General features: G+C 42.6%; 1 protein-coding gene across 1 annotated transcript in view; it reads right to left on the bottom strand.

Annotated features, from left to right (window-relative positions):
* Positions 1–1,750: 1,750 nt before the first annotated feature.
* SHLD1 (shieldin complex subunit 1) overlaps positions 1,751–23,393 on the bottom strand; it is a gene marked incomplete at its 3' end in the record, with an annotated part of 41,806 nt that continues 20,163 nt past the window's right edge. The window contains exon 2 of the mRNA XM_081997588.1: positions 1,751–2,271. Coding sequence (XP_081853714.1) covers positions 1,751–2,271 — 521 coding nt within the window. The remainder of the gene's footprint in view (positions 2,272–23,393) is intronic.

Genomic DNA, 23,393 nt, shown 5'->3' with positions numbered 1-23,393 from the left:
AAGAACAAAACATTTGAACAAAACTTTTATAATTACAGACAGTACAGCATAGCTTTAACAATTGACAACCCGTCCAAAGGAGGAAGCTCTGCTTCCTCCCGATTGACCACTTCAAAGGACTCCCACACACTGAGCAAAGGGGCCTGAACTGCACCCTACGTGGCAGCAGCATCATTCCCACCAAGGCTTTGACAATGGGAACCCAGTGCTACATCCCTCGTGCAGCTATTTTCCTAAGGAAAATAGGATTCACTCCTGGTTTCCATAAGCACAAAGCAAAGGAGAATTAGGCCTGTCAAATTCATACTGACGCATCAGACCCAGAGCACCTTAAATTCCCCAGGTCGAACTGACCAAAACCAGCTGCTGGGAATTAGTCCTTCAGGTCACCTCTTAATGTCATAGGGCAAGCGATAGTCACCAAAACCCAAGCTGGGCAACCAGTGCATTGGGCCAGTTCCTGCTGCAGCCAGTGGTGACCTTGCCAACTAAAACCAGAGCAAGAAAGTTCTGGGTATAAACAGCAGCAGAGCTCGTCAGAAGCAGCAAACCTTTGCTGTAACCAACCAACACCAGATGATCCCTACTGGAAAGCAATCACCTCCATGGTTCAAAGATCTCACAGAATATTTGCCCTCATCCATCAACACACCAGGAAAGTAATCACAAGGTCTTGTGCAGTGCCAACAGAGATAACAACAGTGTACTCAAGCAATGCACATTGGCTTCCTCTCTGTGAAAGCTCTGGGCTCAGACCCCGTGGTAGCAGAAATCAGCAGGGGCTAATGGGGAGGGAGAGAGCTGGAGAAAGCAGCATTGCCCCTAGAGAATCAACCAGGCTACCCACAGTCTTGGGCATGTTGATATGTGAGCTCTGCTTTCCCTGCTTACAGCAGGCAGCTACCAAGGCAGCTGTCACTTACTCTCCTGCTTCCCTATGGATACCTCTGCAGAGCCCTCACTCATGAATCTGTTTCAGGTTGCTCTTAAATAGAGAGGAAAAAATCCCCAGTCTGCTCAGCTGATGCATTTGAAGTGTTAGAAACATCACTAAGGCGATAAAGCTTTTTTCTCTTTTTTTAATCCCTCCTGTTAAAAAAATAACCTGCTCAGAAGCAGCATTTCCTCTCTCTCACGCACAAACACACTTTTGCTGTTGAAAAAGTTCACTCTCATTGCAATCATGATCTGTGGGATCATATGTCTGTAGGTAAACACACACAGCTACCAGGTAGGTAAACAACCCCGTGGAGGCACAGGTGTTACAATATCAGTCAGGTACAGAACAAAATCTTATGTTTCCTCTGTAGGTCTGGGGCATACCGTGCCAAGTTTGTTCCATCAGTCTGTTATAGTCAACAGCACTTGGACATCCAGGCTTACACAGGGGCTGAATTTGGGCTGGGCCAAAAGTACCCCAGCTACTCTTCAGCTGTGGTAGGGATGTAGGTCTATTTAAAAGCCTGGTAGGTATAAATCATCATGTTTGATGTCCCAACAACAGACACTATCACCTGTCACCCATCCCAATTAGTCAACACATCCCAAGCAGTTACATGGGGACCACAGATGTTCCTTATGCAGTGCTGCCCGGCAGAGACCAAGGTGGCAAGGTTTGCTCCAGATGAACCCCTCCATGGAACATGTGGTGTTGAAGGTGGTGCTAAGAGGGACAGTGTCTTCCCAAGAAAGTCACCTCTTTTTGGAGTGAAAGCAAAGCTCCAATGACAGAAATAAACCAGCATCTTGTTCACTTCTCATGTGACATGTCAGGGCTATGTTCTGTCTGTGTTTGTTTCAAGAGGAATTGAAGGACGTCATCTGAGAGTCCGGGTGTTCTTTTTCTGTCTTCCAACACGACTTCTCCTTCAGATGGCTTTGAAAAACAAGCAGTAGTGGGATGGTTTGGAAAGATCTTACACCCATCTCTGTTTAAGACCACCTGGGCCATTTGCAGGCAACGTGAGGCATATTTTGTTCCATCCTGGTTTGCTAGCTCTGAAATCTTCTGTGACAGACATTGTGATGCAGCCTCGTAAGTGGGATCCATTCTGTCTGGCCGTTTTTTGCAATACTTTTTGTAGAAGCCATCAAGACACTTCCTGATGCTAGTATCTTCTGCACTATCATGTTCATACATCCATGAAAGCACAGCATCATTAGGTTCAGGCGGCTCACACAGCCCTGCTTTTGGATAACATCTCACGTTTGCTTTCTCAGAGCCACTGGAAGAAAAGCTCGCAGGAACTGTAGAGGGTAGATTGCTCTCTCCTGCAAGCACAAGATCAATGAAACTCATTAGTCACCAGGTCATCCCTGTGGCAAAATCTTTCTGTCCCGCATTCACTGTAGTCTGGCAAATGGGCTCTGTGCAGGAGTGAGCTAAGTACTGCTTTAAACTTGGCTGGACTGCCAGAAGGGCTTGCCTCATGGATTCATGTAAGATGGGCTGTATTTGGGGATCTCACAGTTGTCCCAGCCTTGACCCTCTGCAGTGACTGAACCTACTCGGTGGTACAGACCTCCTGGCTCCTCTCAGTCATACTTCCAAAGAGGTTGAAATCGGGATCTGCTGCTGCTGGAGATGACAGCTGACCCACAGGGAAGTCTAGTTTGCAGCTGAAGCAGTTTGGCCTCTGTTTCAGTTTTCTCCCTTCATCCCCAGGCCTAATCCTTCCCTTTTCATAGTTCTCAATTTTACTCCTACAGCACAATGTGCAGTCTTGTCCTCCAGCTTTCAGATAGATCTAGAGCCTCTAAACCAACACTGTTATGGTGACTGCATAGAGTTTGGGAATGGGACCTGCAAAAGGGGACTTTGTGCTTCCCCACAAAGTCCCATTTTTGCAGCCCAGCTGTGCTAAACTCTCTCCCCATATCCTGCAGGAATTTTTACAGATAAAATTTATGTAAAGGCTGACAATTCATTCTTGTCTAGCTCTTCTCCTCCCTCCTTGCCGACCCACATCCCTGGACAACAGTCAGGGCTGCAGCTCTCTTCTGTTCCAATGCAATCAAGGGAGGTGCTTTGTACTTGCACATAATTAATGTAGCATCAGCACAGAGACACTTGGCAATGACATTACCAGGATGATCAGCAAGCCACACACAGCTTCTAGTAGGAAAAGCCTCCATAAAGAGACCTTGAATCGGGCTCTGGTACCCAGGGAGTGCCTCTAACTGCAATCCCATCTCTAAGCCCACTGCGCCAGCCTGTTTGCCAAGCACCTGAGTCACCGACAAGAAAATTTTCCAGGGCTCAGCCAGAGGTTGCACAGCCGTCACCTGCAAGTTACATAAGCAGGATGCAGGGAGTCAGAAAACAGCTTGGTCTTTTCTAATTCTGTGAAACATCAAGCTGAGTGCAGTCCTTCATTTTGGTAAGAGATCGTGTTCAAAGGAAATCTCATTGTGGTGGCAGAAGGCTCTTCTTTCCCTCCCAGTACCCAGAGAGCTACCCTTCCCTTTCTGAGTGGTCAGAGATTCATTAAAATGAAATTAAGATGTCTGTACAGCCACACTGTACATTGCCTCCTTCTTCCTCCCCCTATTTTCTATCTCTGATCTTTCTTTTCAATTTCACTTCATTTCAAATTCTGCTTTTCCTCCTCTTGCAATGTGTCATTTCCAATGCAGTACAAAGAAAAGCTTAGTGGCCCTCTTTTAACATTGATATACGCCATCAGAGCAGCAAATCAGAGCTAATCAAAGAGAACAGGTCCATTTTGCCTCAACAATCTCTCAGCCTTGGTGCCTATGTTAAGTTAGAACTGAAGCCTCATGCATCTCCGATAATTCAATCAAATGGCACTTGCACTCAGACTCCTGTGGCAATTGCAAACCCCTGTGCCATGCTGTCATCTTGCTACTTCTTACGCACAGCTCACAGCCATATTTTGTAAAAGAGCAGCAGCCGCCTCCAGCTACAGATCTCAACCCCTACATGATCTGGGAAGAGCAAAATCCTGTTGGTTTCATGGTGTCAGGGAAGTCCTTTGCAACATTGTTCTGTGTTTCTCCCATGATCTTAGATTGGATATGAGGAAAAATTTCTTCACTGAAAGGGTTATCAAGCACTGGAACAGGCTGTCCAAGGAAGTGGTTGAGTCACCATCCCTGGAGGTATTTAAAAGACATGTAGATGTGGCACTTATGGACATGCCTTAGTGGTGGACTTGGCAGTGTTAGGTTTATGGTTGGACTTGATGATCTTAAAGTTCTTTTCCAACTTAAATGATTCTATTCTATTCCATTCCATTCCAAGCCAGTATGACCTATAAAGCAGCCATCCTCTGTTGAAGCACAATCCACCAGTGACCAGTAAGTATTTCAGGGATATATTTTGGGGTTTGATTAGTCAGAAAGCACTCCATTATATTATTAAGACAACAGTTTTCTTTCAGTTACTGACTCAAATTTATGTATGTCTATTTTTCAACAGTAGGCTCTATCCTCTTAGTGGAATACTTTTCCAGCAAAGCCTTCTTAAGGCAAGACATGAAAAGTTAGATGCAGAATTCCCAGAACCAATCTATATCCCATGAGGTTGCACCTTTCCTCATCTTTCCTCACAATTTCCCTTCTCAAAGTATGTGCAAAGACTGATCTTTCCAAATACACTCAGCCCTTTTCCACCCTAGAAGATACCAGTCGAGGTAGAGGTCCTTCCTCGACACCCTCTAAAGAGCGGATACTGCTGTTGCAACGCACAAATCTCTTGAATGATTTATAAACCACAGGGCAGAAGACCAGTAGATGGATGCTTGCAGCGTCCAGAAAGAGCTTCTCAGCTGGGGGACACATACAGGACACAAGCACACCACGCAGGCCAGCAAACATGCTCTAAAGGCAAAGGCAGCATTAAACTAATCAATCCCTTTCCCTCTCCATGCACCTACACCACTCAAGAAAGCCAGGATTCCCTGATAGCACACAGCAGTGTTGCTTCAAAGCTTAGACCTCTCTGGCCAGCTCTCAGCAGCAGGAAAAATGTAGTTCTGTAAACTCTTTATCGCTTCCACAGCAAACTTAACAACACAGCTATCACCCACCCTTGTGTTGGCTTGACCCAACACTTACAGAGGTCAAAGCAAAGATGAGCAGGGCTGAAAACTCGCACTCTGTTCGCCTGTAATGGAGTTTCATGACCAGAGAATCTGGTGCAAATTATTTTTAGGTATTTTCACTCATTTATATTACCAAGCATGTGTTAAAGGGGAAAAAAAAAAACAAAACCCAAACAAAAAAAAGCTCCAAAACTGAAACAGGTCATTACTCAAGTCTTGATTTCACTCTCACATGATGGATAATCATCTGCAAAAATGTGTATTATTTCATCTGTGCCTCCACTCCATGCTAATTGAAGTTCAGCATTTGCAGTATATTAGTAAAAGACCTGGGGGCTGATAAAAGGATAGTCTTTGTGTTTATAAACCTGCTGATGAATATTTAAAGTCTCCATCTGGTACAAGCACATAACCCTACCACCCGAAGCACACAACCAAACCCTGCTTTGGACTTGGGCCACTTTCAGTGATGCAACAACTCTGCAATATTGTTATTTGCACCTCTACAAAAGCAGCAATTTGAGTAGCTTTTTGAGCTACTTGTAGCAATTTGAGTCTCCATATAACTGTGTTCAAGCACATACAGTCAGAGTGTAAAATGAGACATTCCTCAAACAGCAGAGCTCCTACACTGATGGCTTTCTGGGGGAAGAAAACCCCCCCAATTCAGGTGGGCAGTGATCCCTGCAGCTGCTGGTGCTTCACTAGAGCTGGTGTTGCTGTGATCTCTGCCTCTGTCCCTTGCAGGGGCTTAGCTGGATGCCAGCAGCTGCTAATTCTCTATTTACATGTGTAGCTGGATTAGTTCAACCCTCCTGCCCCCTCACACACCGACCAACTGCCTCCTGGGAACCCTGCGTGTAGGACGTGTGGTTCCCCTCCTGCCCAGTGCACAAATGTCCATCCATTATGAGGGCCTGTGAGTTTTATACTGTAGATCTGAGTATGGGAGAGCTAAACCACAGTGTTTTGTCATCAGCAGTTCTGTGAAAAGGGCAATTACATTGCTTGTTTTAGGGTAGGAATCACTTGCCCTAGGGCTTAGGAATGACTCATCCCTAGCGCAGATGGAGCTGGAGTCCAAGCCCACCAAAATGAATGTCAATCCCATACCCACCCCAGAGCTGCGCTGGTGCTCTCACGTGTTAAGACACTATTGGAGCAGCCACGTTCAACAAGGGCAGCAAGTCCCACCTCTAAATGGTTCAAGCCCTTGATCCCTTTCAGCCATTTCATTGACCACATACTGTGGATAACTTGGAGCAAGGGCTGAATTTCTCTGTGTGCCTCTATTGTGCCACCCTAAACAAGGACCAAGAAAACTATGAGACTGAGAAAAGTGAATTATTTTGTTGAACAGAACTAAATTAATCTGGATACATACAAATTACCCTTATGTTCACAGTAGTGATTGAAGTTCAAACAGATGTTGGTTAGATAATGCTAGAGCACATCCCTATGTTGTAAGGTCAATGATAGGACTGTTACCCAGAGTACCTCAGAATGACAGAGAGTATTTAGGTACTCGACTCTGAGATGGTATACTGAGAAAACATGCATCTGCTTCCTGGTACAGCCATCCTGCTGGCTGTGAAGGTCCAAAGAGACCATTAGAATCTTGTCTGAACAAATGTCCCTGAACAAAGTTTACCAGAGAACTGAGCAACATAACAGTGGAAAGGAAAAACAAAGGAAAGGAAAGAGCTAGATGAGAGAATACTCTTCCCTTGGGTGAGACTATCCCAAAAATCACCATTCCTTTATCTACCCTCCCTGGGAGTAGATGAGCATAACTGAGTACAGCTTTTTTTCAGAGCAGCTGAAGTGCAGAAGCAGGAGACTTGCTCTAGCTGGGGAGACAAACTCCAGTTATGGACTTCCATGTCAGAGCTTAAAATGCTGCACCACCATGATTTTATGCCAAGTTCAAGATCTGCAAGAGACCACACATCCTGCCTCTTGGCACATAGCAGTTAAAAATTGCTGCTCCGAAACTTTTCCTCAGACAGGAAGACAGAAGACCCTCCTCTGTTGGTCACAAAAGCAGCCACTTCTTGCCCTGGACACCCCACCTGCCCTGGACACCTGCACCTCAGGGTGCTGTTTCTACCCACGTGAGTCTTCTCCCCTCTGTGATTTGTTACAGTTAAAGTCAACACATTCCCGACATCCATGGGTAATGATGAGTCATACAAGAACACAAGTTACCAGCTGTTTTGGTTGATGGTACCCATTAAAAAAAGGGCCATTCAGAAGCTCTCACAGATTGCATTGTTTCTGTTTTTGCATCAATTTGCCAGGATGTACCTGGGGTGAAAGCAATCATACACAAATAAGAAAAGGCCCCTAATTCTCTGGTCGCTATTAAGTGGTAAGACACAGATGCACACAGATGCCATCCCTCAGGGCTGCTACAGCCCTCTCAGCACTCCTAGAAAATCCCTTCTAGCCTCTACATCAGACACGTCCATATGGCATGGGAAAGTTCAAGTAAAGGCAGTATTACTTGGGCTTCAGCAGAGTTCCCAAATGACAGCAAATCTCTGCAAAACCACATAGGTGGGGGATGCATCTGTCTGCACAGGAGCCAAGAACAAGTCCCATAACACAGCAGAACTCCCTGCGTGCCCGTGCACCTTACAATTACATAGGCTGAGCACTTGAGACAATGGTATGCAGAGAAAACCATTTTTTTTTAATTTCCACCTGGTGGATTTCCAGTGGGAGTGCATGTATCATCATGATAATGCAATTCCACTCTGCTCTGGGAAGAAAGAAGAAATTTAGGGAGAATTTAGCAGGAGCTCATTATACCCCAATCTCACAGAGCATCTTAGCCTGCCAGTAACTGCATACCAGAGCGCTCAGGCATTGCAAAGCTAGACATTTTGGGACCAAATCCTATTGCCCTTACTTGCATTAATAGAATTTCCATTGATTACAACAGTTAAAAACCCATGTGTGAACTGCTGATTACATCACTTTACATGAACTGCAATATGTTTGCATTATATGATTTCCATTATTAACATTTAAATTGAAATAGCACCAGAAAAAACAAGTATCAAAAGAAAAGTGTCGTTCTGCTAGGTGATGTACAAACACCTATGAGACTGAGTAAATGACAGACCCTAAGGCCTTTCTTGTACAGCATTGAAAAATTATGGTAGAGTTTACAATTTCTCTGCACACATCTCTGCCTTGAAGAAAACTGCTGTTTTCTTCTTGCATCATTGTTTGGGAAACCTTCCAGCTTTTAAAGGAAAGGCAAAACGGAATTTTCAATGACATTATCATTCAAAAAGACTGTTGTAAGCAGAGGAAATTTGTTCCTTGTGGGTATTTAAATTGTGAACTGAAAGTGAAAATAAGAATATAAGCCTCGCTACTTTGCTGCCTCCCTAAGCCACACACAAACCAGCCCTCTCATGCTGTAATATGTAGTAGGCTATAGCTCACAACACAGTACCTGTGAGACTCTGCTTTACACATGACATAATGAGCCACATCCTTCATCCACCAGCCCATGGGAGAGGGACACGTCACCGTGTCTAACTGCTGAGGAGCTGGCTGGGAGCTGTGCAAATGCTGGCTGCTCTGTCAGGAGACCTGGGGAGGTGAGCATGGGAGGGTGAGCAAAAAGCAGCAAGAAGGGAAGAAAAAGGCTGGAGGAATTTGGTGTATGTAGTAGAGAAGGGAGGCAGTGATGGAGGAATAGCACTTGGTACAGCCCGGTACTGAGTCAGGCTCTCTGTCTTTTTTTTTTCTACCTGCTGTATGAAAAGTTGGGGTGGGGGGCTTTAACTTGCGTGGGGTAAGACGTAAGCAGTTATTCTGGGGAAGCACAAACCCTTCCCTTTCTGTTTAACTCTCTTAGGAATTTGAAATTCAAGAAAAATAAAAAGCCTGGCAAACAGTAAAGTGCTTTTGAAATGCAACAAGCAGGCATAGCGCACCCCCCTAGACACTCTTCCAAACGTCACACTTGGTATGAAGCTCTGCCCTGCTCCGAGAGCTCACAGCTGACACCTGCTGTGCCATACTTTTAAGACAGCTGGAAAACTCAGCTAAATGAAATCTTTCAGAGAACACACCAGTTAAACACACTGGATTTAGTAAACCACAGAGCAAGTCAGCTACAATACAAACTCCTACAAATTAACACTCCTTATTTGCTGACAGCCAAGAGACAGGCACTGCTGCCGTCTCACAAACCTGTTCCTAAGCAACCAGGCCCCATGGTCCAGGGCAACAGGTATGGGCAGAAGCAGCGGCAGCATCATAAATACCATCACTTACGGCTGTGCCCCAAGAGCTCGCTGATGATATATGCTCAGCCAGGCCCCAGAGCAATGGGCATTGGATGTAACTGTCCGTGAACAGCTGCTGTAAGTGCAACTGCATACAGGAACATCTCTCATTGCAAAGATCCCAGGTATCTCTGAAGAGATGGGCAGAAGCATAACTGGGGTGCCTGAGTTTTGCCTTGCCTTTTTACAAGGCAAGTTCCTGCCTTGGAGCTCATCACTATTCTAAAAATAAAAATAGCAAAGTTAAGAACTCTTCAAATAGGTATATTCAGAGTGGTTTAATTTACACGATTCTGTAATTCTTCAGCAAAACCCCCTACAGCATCCTATTTGTCTCAAATTGTGATTTTTAAAAAGCTTCTTAAGATCTAAGGTTAAAGATTCTACTATCAATAGTAACCTTTCTCTGGAACATAAACAATAAAAAACCCTGTTGATGTAGCTGAAAACATTAACTGCCAATTAAAGTTATTATCCAGCAGATGAGAGCATCAAGGGGCTTTATTAAACTGTAACTATTTGCTGCTTTCCTATTACATATACAGTCTTGAGAACTGTCAGACTCACCTTGTCTATGTTAACACTAAAGGCACCAATTTCCAAAATGAAACTCAACAAGGCTTCTTAAGCTAATTGCTCAGCTTCCAATTAGGCATTATGAGAGCACAGGGAAGCGACTGCAAGAATAGTACCACGCATGTTCATGTGCCCAGACACAGCAGGGCTGTGCTAGACCAGCCTCTCCTTACCACAGCAAAACATCCCAATGGGCTTTCAGTCTTTGACAGACAGGATCCAACATGAGCCTCCCCAAGCCAAAATTCTGCCTTCTCTGTAGGTCAAAGTAAGAACCATCTTCTCATGTCAAGCCCCTTACCCACCAGGACCACAGCATCACTTTGCCCACAGGGAGGATTCACACCATTTGAGTCAGGTTTGACCCTTTTCCTCCTGTGAGCAGGCAGAAGCCTTTTATTAAAAACATTGATTTTTCCTCCTTTTAATCAGTAACTTGCAGTCTTGCTTTTTTATACATGGAAGGCTCTAATTTAGCCTCAGATCGTATTTGTCTTTAAGCTCATCCTATTTCAGAATAAAAGCAAAAGTCTGGTGCTTGAAACTGGTGAGAAACAATTCTGCCTGTCTGATTTTCATTGGTTAAGTTTAGATACGAATTCTACGAAGGAAAACTGGGGTTTGTGTTTTATGGTGCCTGAAGGAACTTCCTCACTTTAATCACACGGCACAGCTAAAGCAAATGGTAGTTATTTCCCTTCATATTTTTTTCCTGCCTAAAAAATTATAAATTCCAGTCTTGCCTATTCTCTTTTTTCCAGGTGACTCTCTATAGAGTCGGGTCTTCATGAACTGTTAGCTTTCTGACATCAGAAGAATTTCCCAAAGAACCCTAATTAACTGAGAGGGAAGGAATTTTTATTCAACCCCTGGGTTCAGTTACTACCTAGTCAACTCCAGAATTTGGAAAGGATTTGCTATGCACACCTCTTCAGCTAAGAGCTGAAAAACACCCTTGGGAACCTCAGTCATTCAAGGGGACCTCTCGAAGAGACAAAGAGAGTCTGATGAAAGGTGACCTTCTTCATAGTTCTAAGGTAAAAGATGAGCAGGGAAAATCTCTCCTGTTTCTGGCAAGACACACAAAGGAAAGATACTGTATTTTTAGACATTCTGCAGATGTTGTCATGCAAAACTGATAAAGCTGTGAGCTGAAATTAAAAGAGGATTTGAACATCTATCTGGATGACAATTAGTGATCATAGAAAAGCCTAGCAAAAAAAAAAATCTGGAAGAGTTATTGAATCCCATTCTTCAAGGCTTTAACACATCCTCTGCTAGAGGCAAGAATGGGGCCCAACAGGCAGCACACTGTATGCTGCAAGACACCCATTTTGGAGGATGGGGATGAAATAAAGAGAGGGAAACAGCATCTTACTCTGAAATATTCAGTAATGGCCACTGCCAATGGCAGGAAGCAATTCTAGATTACAAGTATTACTGAGTAAGACAATATCACTGTATTTGCAAGTATTAAAAAGAAAACAAAATGCAAAGCAATAACCTTTCTTGATATATTAAACACTTTGTCTTTCATTCAGTCACACATTTTCAGCACTCAAAGAGGACCTACGGATGCTACTACCTACTAATCCTCAGCTGATGCCTTTGGCAAGAACAGGAACAAGCAGACAGCTCTCATTGGAGATCAATAGCTCAAGTTTCAACATCAGTTTACAAAAATTCTACCTTCTGCAACTGCTTGCAGAGTGACATGTATGACAATTTTCCTGGAAAAACAAGAATATGATGCTATTCATACAGCCAAAATAGAAGAGGAAGAGCCTGTCATGACAGTGTTTCTTTATGAGAAGAACAGACTAAAAGACCAAAATATTATACAAAATTTAGGAAAAGATTTGCTTTATTTACAGATTGTTTGAACTTGGAAAAGGAGAGCCGGGGGGATTGTTCAGTGTACACTGCCTTCCCTTACCATTACAGCACTTGAAAGTCCAATCCATTGCAATGTTGGCACCCACAAATGTACATCAGTTTATGTTTCAGAGATTCACATGCATTTCAGCTTTTCTTCCAACCAGCTATGCACAGCTGTGGACACAAATGACATGAGAATCATAGGCACAAATGTAGTTTCTAGATCAAGAAAATACTGCAAAGCAAGGTATTTTTAAAGCATTCTTCTTGAACTGTAGGTAAAATTATACTACTTGTAAACATTTTTGAGAGCAAGAGAGTTATGACCTATAATACTACCATTAACCATAGTCACGGGAGGCCCTGCACTTGGAGGCCTGAATTCTGATGGAGAATTGATGCCTGGATACCACAGGGCATCTACTGTAAAACAGCTGCCATGGGGAACAGAAAATGCTCTAAGAACTGTGGAGGTTGAAAACTGAGTCAAATAAGGCAGATGAAAGTGAAGGCTGACTTAAATATAACTTCCTCCCAATTCTTTACCCCCTCCAACCTGCACATCTGTATGTCTCTTAGTCAAAAGCATCTGTGTGAGTTTGTTCAACTATCTACCAACTTATTATTTAGGTTCAGACCCCAAATCAGTGGACTGATTTTCAGAAGTGCTGAATATACACATGCTCTCACTAAATTTAAAAGAAGTCACAGAGATTTTAGCTCATTTGAAGACAATGCCATCTAAGCTTTAGCTTTACTAATTCTTCAGCAGTAAATCGCTATAAGTTGTAACACATAAAAACAAGAGAGGAACTTTTTGGTTCTCAGATTTTAAGGTCCTGATCTTTTGGTTTTGTCTAAGGTCAAAAGCATGCATGTGGCAATACCACAAGAAATGCTTACAGGTGGACTGATTCTCTCTAGATGTGATAGAAATAGCTGAATGTGTGTAGTCTGTCCCTCTTCAGATCAAAGCTCTTTACCTCCAGTCAGGATTGATCTTTCACTAAGAACAACAGAGGAACACTTGCAGAGGTGATTCCCTAAATTTACTTGCAAAAAGGTGATTTTAAAACCATACTTCTTGTCTGTGTCATGCTCCTAAAAATACGCTGCATGTCAGACAAGTACAGAAAGGCTTGCACTTCTTTTAGAAGCAGGATTAGGGGAAAAAAAAAAAACAAAACAAAGAAGTAATCTTAAAAAGCACAGGCAAATAGCAGGTATAAAGGTAAAGAAATCTACTGATATTCTGGTGAAGATTTGAAGGTAGAGTAAGACATTTTCCCAGTCTCCCTGCAGGCCTGATGCGGCTGTGTGCATTGAAGAGGCTCTGCAGAGACCTAGCCAGCCCAGAGTGCCTTGGCACAGAAAGAGCAGACCTGCGGTTCTGTTCTCTCCCCAGCCCCACCAACTGGGATGTAGAATCACACAGCTTGGGGCTGTTTTTTTCTCCATTGCCAGGGGAAGCTTGTGCATCAGATATTAATCAAAAATAAAAAACTAGACTCAAAAACAAGAATGGAAGCAAGATACCAATCTCCACCTATAAGCTTTCCACAGGCTAATAAATGAAACATCCTCCTTATTGAATAAATCAGAGTCAGATATATCAAACAGTCATCAAGGAAATTTGCAAGAGACAGAAAATGCAATTTCAAAGAATACAATGAAAAGCAAGCAAGATATACAAGTTTAATAACTTGGAGGTATTTGTTCATCACCTGTCTGTGGCTTGCCACTTTAAAAGTACACTGAATAAACATTTGAGCCACCTAGTTTTGCTGCAGTAGTACTTGAAATCAAGCAATGAGTAGAAAGATCATTGGACTAGAGCAATAGGCACATTTATAGACCATTCACAAATGCTGGAGGCTTGACAACCACAAGGGCTTTTTCTTCATTATTTATGTGCTGCTTTGGGAATCACTGAAAATCTCTTCCATCAGAACCAGTTTGATAGAAAATTAGGTTTTGAACAGAAGTGTTTTGCCACTTAATCAGTCAGCTTTCTGCAGGAAGTGCTGTGTTGCTGATAAACCAAGCACCTGAAAACTGAAATCCGAAATGGTTATCACCTAAGAATTGCTTTGGGAGTGAATCCTCAGGCCCTTAATGGGCTGCAGTCACCTGCCAAACTTTTCTCAGATGGTGTCATGGCTGTGGGACTCTATAGGCCTCTGAATGGACTAAAAAAACCTGAAGGGCAGAGGAGAAAGGACAAAGTCCTTAAAAAGGAGTATGACTTTAAAGGCTGAAAAAAAGAAAAATCACTGAGCAAGCAACTACAGCAGTCTCCATTCCCATCTCCTCACTATGTCCTCTCAGCCAGTCACAAGAAAGTCTTGGCAATACAGGCATTTCCCTGCTATAATTCAGCTTTGCCCTCAAAGGCCAAACAGTAAAAGGTTTCAGGCACTCAAGATTTGTTTGCATCCCTTTAGCTGGCTGCATGCCTACTAGTCCTGCTTTTAAAGAAAATTTTGTAGGCATGAGCAGATCTGGGCACACTCAAATCTCTCACTTCTGCCCCAAACCAAACAGTTCACCTGAATTACTAGTGGACACAACTCTGGGTAAACTGTGAAGGTCAGTGAGAGCCCAAATCCTGTTTAAAAAGCAAACAAAATAAAACTCCATGTTGCCCATCCCGTATTATTACCCCATTGCAATTCTGCACCAGGATGGCTCTGCTCAGAGGCTGCACAGACTTTATCAGGCAAGAGCCTGGTGCTGTGTGTGAACCACTTGCTTGGACAGTTTTTCAGTAACACCTTCAACTACTGACGAACTGTGGTTAATGATAGTTACTGCAACCACGTAATGTTTGTTCACCACACTTCTATGACACCGATGTTTTTAAGCCACACAAAGGATAGTAAGGTCTTGCATTAGCACACATAGCTTGAAAACATCTTGCGATGTTCACAAATACTTGCGAACAGAAAAATTCATTCCTGCAAAACAAGACAAATGAAAGACACATAATCCAGAGCAAGTTAGGGCAATTCAAATGTTTCTTTATTAAAGGAAACATTTTTCACCCACCTTAGGCCACGAGATTGCCTAACTGAAAATATCTACTTCATTCAAAAATAATCACACAAGTAGCAAGGTAGGGGAAAAGATAAAGCTCCTTTTAAAAATGTAGGAGAACTCTCCTTACAGGAGAGTACAGGGGTTACTGCAGGGATCTATGAACACTGTAATGTGTGTTTTTCATAATCCATCTGGTATTTGCATGTGTAAATACTTGCATCATTTACAAATAGCAAAGAACAACATCCCCAACTATTTTTCAAGGTGATGTGAGAGCATCTGTATGACTTTCAAGAGAGTAGTGAGATGAATTATGATCATGTTTGTTTTGAATTTGTTCTCTGAATACAAGCTAGACAGATTATAGAAACACCTACATACTGGGAAACACCAGCAAGTTCAGAATTTGTAGCTTATTGATCAGACTCTCAAAATTGCCTGACTCTTTTTTTCACATGTGAAGCAACCAATGTTATTGGGGCATTTAGCAACTCCCATTGTTCTTTTGTCATCTGAATGAGAACACTGGTCTCCACATGCAACTGCTCCTCTCTCCAAACAGTATCAGAGGGGAAAAAAGACAAGAAATAAAAATTACCAAAATAAACATGAGTAAAGCTGAATAAATGGGCAATCAACAGATAAAAGAGAGTGTTTTTAAGTCCAGACAACCAAGAGCTGCAGCACAGGTGCTAAATGCATGGAAACTATGTTCCTAAAAACAACACACAAACTAAAAACAACCCATCTCTCTGGGCATGCAACCAGCTTTCTGCACCAGGAATTCCCAGTCACAGGGGTTTAGAGGTATCCTTGGATTAGTGATGGGGATTCTTTAAGAAACAATAAATTCCTTCAATACGGTGGCCTTGCTCAAAGTTTTAGTTTTTTTGACTCTGATCTCAACCAGTGACGATACCTCAGCATCTTGCTTTTGGACATACATTTTAAAGAGCGGGGGAAGGACAGCATGCTTGTGAACGTTGCTCTACTTGTTGAGAAAGGCTTTCTGGCCCATGTGAAAAAACAATCTGCAAAGAGAACATGTTTTGGTATGAGTCTACACTGAAATGGAAGGCAGAGGTGTATATAAATTAAACCCCATCAGGGTGGTATTTAGTTACTTTTAGTACTCTGGGAGCCAGTTAACTAGACAAGGTGAAAAAGCCATTGCAAAGTGGAATGTCTCACTGAAACATGGGGTAAAACAGTTACAGAAGCCTGAAAACTTGGTTTAATTAACAAAATAGCTTAAAATCCATGGAGCTCATAATTCCTAGGTAAGCAGTATGAATCCAGGCCCTGGGATTGTTCTGGGAGTGTCTGGGAGCAGGTAAGTTTTCCAGACACACAAGCACAGTTTGAACCCCTGGATCGCTTCTCAGTGATGGAGAAAGGAGGGTTAGTACCACCTAAAATTTGGCATAATAGGGCTGTGCAAATTTCAGATTTTGCTACTTGTAGTCAAATTATAATGTGGCTAAAATTAATACAGAAAATTGAAGATAATTTTGATCAAACCATGAAACTCACTCATTCCAGCAATGGAAATAGCTGCCACCTTCAGCTATCAAATCTCATTTTCAGACAGGTGTTCAAACAATGGACGTTCACACATATATTGGAGTAACATTTCATCTTCTTTTAAAAATGTTAATAAATTAATGACAGGTCACCATTGATTAGCAGTCCTGGCAAACATTAATACAAACAGAATTAACAATATTAATCATATCAATATAACCATTCACCTATTCAAAGGAAAAGGCAAATATTTAATGTAATAAATGCCTTAATATTGGACATTTTTACCCAAGGATAAAATTGGATACGTATGATATAAAACAGATCCTTAACAGTAAAGGTAGATTCCATTGATCAAATAAAACAGTAAGTGTACCACTATTCAATTTCCTATACCTAGGCTGAAGATATTCCTGACAGCTGTGCTCTAGTACAAGCTAAAGTCTCCTGGTTCTTATTTGAGATTGGTTGTTGGTGTGGAATTTGACAGTCCAGATCATTTAGCTGATCATACATGCGGGTAATTTTCTTTTAATTATTTTAACCCTCCAAAATTTATGATCAATTTAGGAATTTTGTTTTAAAGGGCCTAAAGAAAATGTAATTCAAACAGATTGGATTCTGTGATTATAGTAAATACATCTGTTTTATTTATAAATAAAGCAGGGAATTCTGAAACAAAGACTTCAGTGAACATTTTCAGCTCAAGTTTTGGGATTGGTCTTCAAGGGTTATGTAATAGGGTTTTTTTAGATCAAATGTGGAGAGCATGCAGATGTAAATAATTAATTTGTATTCCACCACCTTGACAACCAGCTTCCTTAATCTCTCTCATTTTCTCATAAGCCATCCCCAAAGCCTCAATACCCTTGTAAAGAAGGATACTTGTGCAGAGTGTATAGACACTTGCACCTTTTAAAGGTGTAGCTACAGATATAGGAGCATATCAGAAAATGCTCATATCCAAGAATGACTTGGACTTGAACATTGTTAACTTACAAATAAGGTGGATAGATGCATTTCCCATTAATTAAGGAACAGCTGTCATAAAATAAAATTGGCATTCAGGGGATCCTCAGTTCTGAAATTTCAAAACCTCTACTATCATAGCGTCCTTCATTTCCTTCACTCTACAAACAAATCCATTTTCCAAACAAATGCAGTTTCTACTTTCACATTCTTCCACTTTTTCTTGGTCACATTCACTGCTGAAGGTTAATCGTGACTCAAGACAACAGGAGATATATCCAACACTTCCTTCAGCTGGAAAAATGTTTAATGCATTAAGGACACAAAAAAGGCTGGCACCTTTGAGTGAGTAATTGAATCAGGATAAAATAAAGGTCACTGAGAATTAAAACAAATACCTGTCTGTCTGCACAGAGGCTCAGTTGTGCCTTTAGTGCTCCCCCCAAGCAACTGTCACTCATTCTTTATAATAAAAACATAAAAGGCCAGTCTGCTGCAGCACAGACTTGAAAGAATTCAGAGATTAAGGTATTCAAACAGAGGTGGAGACAAAAGGTGCATTTTAGTGACAGCAGCACTTGTGATCTAATGCCAACATATAAGCACAAGCAGAGCACAAAGAGCTAACAAAGTGAAGACATCCTGAAGAAGGCATGCATGGTTAATCACGGGGTGTGATCCTGTTATTTTTAAACACAACTGCATCATCACTGCCATGTACTATAGAGTTTAAAAGATCATGGGTTTTTTTTCTTTTTTTTTTTTAACCTCCAGTGCAACAATGAAAGCTTGTTCATCCTCCTGCCTAGCTGTGAGGAAAAGGAGGCACAGGGAAAGTTATTTAAATCCACTCCTGATCAACAAAACACTGACACTACAGGGAACAGAGAGTCAATCTGAAGACAGCAAAGGAGTCGTCTGTCCTGGAAGAGCAGGGATTGTGCAAAGTAGGAAGACAGAAATGTTTGCTACCTTGCAGAGAGGCTTGGCAGAAATGATGGCATCAGGCCATGCTGTCTCCTTTCAAAGCCTCACTCTTTGTGGCAGTGTTCACACTGTGTGGTCAACTGCATGACGAGCATTCCCATGGTTAAAACAGTGCACGCACATGAGGTGCAATGCTCACCTGGTCCAGCCTCCAGGGAAGCCTTCGGAGCAGAAAATAGGTTCACCACAGCACCGTCAGTGCCCATCTTGGCAGCTGCGACCCCGGGGGAAGAAGAAGGCTCTGCTGCTCTGGATCATGAGGCAAGTGGCAGTCTCTCTCCAGGTCTGCCACTGTCCACCCTGCACAAGTCATTTCAGCATGGAAGGGTGGGATTTATCCCCCGGGGAAACCACAGCGTGATACTGAGCCATATTGATGGACTTGGCAAATGACACTAAGGAAAATCTCTACTGGAAATCCCACAGAGAAAGTCTACTGCAAATTTCAGATGTGCTTCTAGGAATTAGGTGCCATCATCAGTAGCTGCTTTCTAATGTCCGCTGCCCATCTCAGGGGGTTCCCTCTACTTGCATACACTTACACATTGCATGAGTGTCTCACCATGTTTGAGAGAACAGACTACCAACACAGATCTTCATCGATTACAACCAAGGTAGTAGCGGTGTTTATTTTCTCAAGTACATTACAGAATTTTCACTCATGTTGCAGGACATGAATTTGAAGAAAATTTGAAATAAATGCAAATTATGGCCATTCTTATGTTTGTACAAAAAGCCTTAAGCTTTTTAAATGCAGTTTATGTGAAGGGAGACAAAAGGATTTTGTACTCTTTAGCAAAAAACAGCCCAAGGGAAAAAAAGGTGATTGAAAAGAAATTACATCCTGGCTACAGGTAAATTATATTACAGACAGCTAGTTGTCCAACAGGAACACTTTGGACTGTGATACACATCAAAATAATCTAATTACCCTTAAAAATCAGAGAATCTGTAAGTTTACCTGAAAAATAGGAGATGAGCTTTTAATTGTTTTCACTGCAGACACAAACAAAAGACACTGATTAACTTACTGGGCTCAAGAGAGGTAATTATTTTGCAGCAAATGCACCTGTAAGAGCAATTCTGTGACAGCTTCAGATTTAATCTGCCTTTGTTTTATGAAGGCCATCTGCACAAATTATTTTTTACCCTAGATTTTAGGTTTTCAGATGAACTCTGTTCAGACAGAATGCAAAACTCAATTACAGCCCAGTATCAGGATCTCCTGATGCTAGAGACACATGCTACAGACCAAGTCTAATAAAAGCTCCGTATCCGAAAACAGAGTTTAATATCCTTTAAAAAAAAAAGAAGCACCACCACACTCCCCAGTTTTGTAAAAATATTAAAAAGATGTCGGAAAACAGATGAACAGATTACTGAGCTCATATGAAAGGGAGAATATTTTAAAAGTTTTTTGCCTGGAAACAAGCTAACACATATTTTAATAAAATACTCTCTTACAGCTAACGTGCTGTTTCACTCTGCAATATTACCCAAAGAGTAGAGCATCTAGGTAACAATATTCTGTTATACAATAAATCCACATACTTGAAAAAGTGTTTAGCAAGAGATGCCAACATCTTCTTATCAATTTTCTCAATGCTGTCTCTCAGATCCCTGCAGACTGTAGCACTGATATCCTACTCTCTGCATGCTCAGGGGAGGAGAAAAGTCCAGTATCACCACACAGTGAGTGTGGATCAGTGCAGACATTCATCGCACTACTTCAGCCCACCCTAACCTGGGTCTCGAGTCTTTCCCCAGCAGCCACTAGACTTTGCAGTGCTCCCACACTGGCCACCTTGGCAAATGGGACTGGGCTGGGGGCTGCTTCTGATAAGAGCAAAGACGACTGTGCTGAAGAGCTGGCAGTGAAAGGGATGGGGAGACAGAGGCCAGGATAAATAAGGCCACAGCTTAAGTCATCAGACAGGACTGCAAACTCGAGCCTCCAGAACACTGCCCCAAACTCCCTCCATCACCGGCCTCACAAGCTGTTCAGCTGGAATGGCCGCCTGCAACCCAACACACCAGCTCGCTGTCACACTCATGTGTCATCTGGCAGAGCCCTTAGTCCCCTCAGATTTGCCGCCTCTCTGACCCGGACTGTGCTAAGATTTTCCTGTTCTCAGTGTACTCCGTGTTGCATCTCATATGGGGCAACACCGTGCCCCAGCTCACCAGCATCTGTTTTATGATGGACTATTATACCAGCTCAGGGCTACTTGGCTGACTTTGATGCTGGGGAGACCCGCAAGCAACGTAAAGCCCCCGAGCTGCAGGGAGCACTCCAGCTCCCAGCCAAGGAACTAGTCATAAGGTCAGCGTAAGAATTGACTATGAAGAAAAAAGCCTTAGCAGGCAGAATTACAACTGGAGTCTCCAGAAAAGCAGAGGAATCCTTCTTTGGACAGCTTTCCCAAAATGTCCACGTTCATTCTGGGTACAGTTGTGAGGAGTTCAACTAAACTTACGGCAAACGGCTATTTAATCAGTAGACCAGAAAAAACCTGCATCTCCCTTTCTCCTGTCTCAGGCCAACAGCTTATCAATATTATCAGTGGCTGCCGAACAACCTGCGCAAAAATCTGAAGTATTCAAACCTATTTGCCCTTTGGTCCAAGGCTCAAGGCAGGGCAGGGCACAGCAGTTTCCACAGTTTTGACTAACAAAAGTATTAGCTGTGTGTGACCACCAAATGAGTTAACAGCTGCTTCTAAGAAACCTAGTCATCTCCCCGGCAAGTCTTGAACTATTCCCAAGCACTCATACCCCTGTCTCTCCACCAGCACTCATCTGCCCTGTATTTAGTGCCCGGAACTCCACACAGATAGGAAAAGTACAGTGTGGTTTATTTATTCAAATTAATCCACTGAACGAACTATACCATCCAAGTCAAGCCTTCTCTAATGGGCACTGAGCAGTATGATTTCAGGAGGCATCCACAGACTAAGACACCATACAAAATAAAGCAATCAGTACTTGCTTCCATGCTCTCCTTTGGATGCACACGCTCTGCAGGGTGCCACATGCTGTTTGTCATCCAGCTCCAAGAGTGCTCTTTGTATCAAGGTATAGCTAAGGAACAACAGATGGTTTATTACCTCTCCTTTGTCTTAGGTTTTTTGCCTTTAAGCAGGACTTAACGTGCACCAATGCACATCTGGGACAGTGATATTTTTAAAAGACCACATTGAGCTTTAGGGAATATTTGCATGAACATTAACGAAACCAGAGATGTTCCTGCAAACACTCCTAGAGGAAAACAAAGATGGTTTTGGGCAAAGTGTTATAGAAAAGGACAAAGCAAAAGTTAAATCAACATAGTTACACAGATGATCTAACAAATGCAGAACTGTGAACATTAACCCCTTCTCCAGGTTACTAACAGCAGCAAGAAGAGGCAGGGACAATTATATTAAAATTTTAGTGAGTTTTCACCAACCAGTTCTAGACACTATTTAAGTTTCTTAAGTAGTTTAGCTCTTGCCTAATTAGTTATGTTCGGCGATAATACGCAGTAATGTTAACAACCTATCTGGCAAGACTCAGCAGCATCCAGACCCAGGTCACGGTCCAACCATGACAATAGGAAGCAGAGACCAAAGGGTGCTACTTGGCACACCACCTCCTTTCCCATTCTTGTTCCTCTCACAGTCACAGTCTTACTAGCACAGTAAAGGTTTGCTGAAGCCTGCCACAAGTAAGGGCAATACACCCTTCCAGGTGCATTATTCCACAATAACTGAACTCCAAGTAAAGCATTCTAGGCAGGCGAGCATCTGGAGCATTGCATTGATAGTTGATATATTCATATTCCCAATCACAGGCACTTTATAGTCCCTGCAGTGTTTATTCTCACAGTATTGCTCCTCATGTAGGCAGGAAAGGCGCAGAGAGGGAAAGCCTGGCAGGTACTGTATGCATCAGTAAGCTGTCCAAGCAGAGCAGCGGGGTATCTACAGTGTTCACCCAAAGCTCAAGTGCTTGTCTGGTCTCTGCATCCCTGAAGAAGATGGGCTCTGCTTCTGCTTCATTGCTTGCTCCCTTCTTTCATCACAGGTGGAAACACAATATTGGAGCCACAGCGCAGGGATATTCAGATATGTACCCAAACTCTCTATCTAAGTTTCAAGCAACAGGCCATCTCTGTTGCTCATCCATTAGTCACTAAAGCAAGAGCAATTAGGGATCCTATGGTGCCCAGAAGAGAAGTAAAATCCATAGGACCACATTGGTTCCTCAGAGGGGAGCAGAAACAACTGTTTTCAAATTAGCAGTGAATAGTGTTTTGACAGGAAAACCCCAGACACATTATCAGATGTAACAGCTTCCAAAACAGCAATGAAGCCTGCTTACTTTCTCATGCAATCATCAAGGGAGGGAACCAGATTCCTGCAACAAGCTTGCTGGCTGAGAAAACCTATGGAGGTCTGTCTGAGAGGCGAGGAGAAAGGGAGGGCCCAGCTACTGCCTGGCAGGGCTTCAAAAAGCTTGGAAGATTCAGAGTAAATCCCTTCACTGAGACTGCTGAATCAAACCAAGCTTCCCATCTCCTCTTCGATTTGGCCACCCCACTGTTTTGGGATCACTCTGGTGTTACTAAGAACTACTCCAAGACCCCAGGATGAATAGAGATGAGCAAGATCTCAAGGCATGTAGAATTATAGTATTTCTAAGGAGGTCAGATTTGCCACTAGCTGCAGCACTACAGTTCTGTAATACTGCATTCCTTTCCATGGCTTAGCTGCAAAGAGAATTTAGCTAAGTTTGACCACTACATGCTCATTTAGTACCAGTTTGGAAAGGCAAATTCTAGTTTTAGCGTACACCTGAGAAAAGGTGAACTGGTAGGAGAGACTCCTGCCAGATCCTCTTCAGAAGGATTTCCTTCTGAAATCATCTTACTCTGAAGAAGTGGTTAGATTGGTTTGTTGCTTGTTTTCTTAACAGGATGATTGAGAGCGGGGAAACCATTGCTACGATCCCAGAAAGCACAGACTGCAACACAAACGCAGTCAGAAATTGGCATCCAGAAACA

This window comes from Phaethon aethereus, assembly GCF_964289735.1.
Source record: "Phaethon aethereus genome assembly, chromosome: 3".
In the NCBI taxonomy this organism is placed as follows: Eukaryota; Metazoa; Chordata; class Aves; order Phaethontiformes; family Phaethontidae; genus Phaethon; species Phaethon aethereus.
The sequence above is the reverse complement of the archived record's forward strand: the minus strand, read 5'-3'. Positions and strand labels throughout refer to the sequence as shown.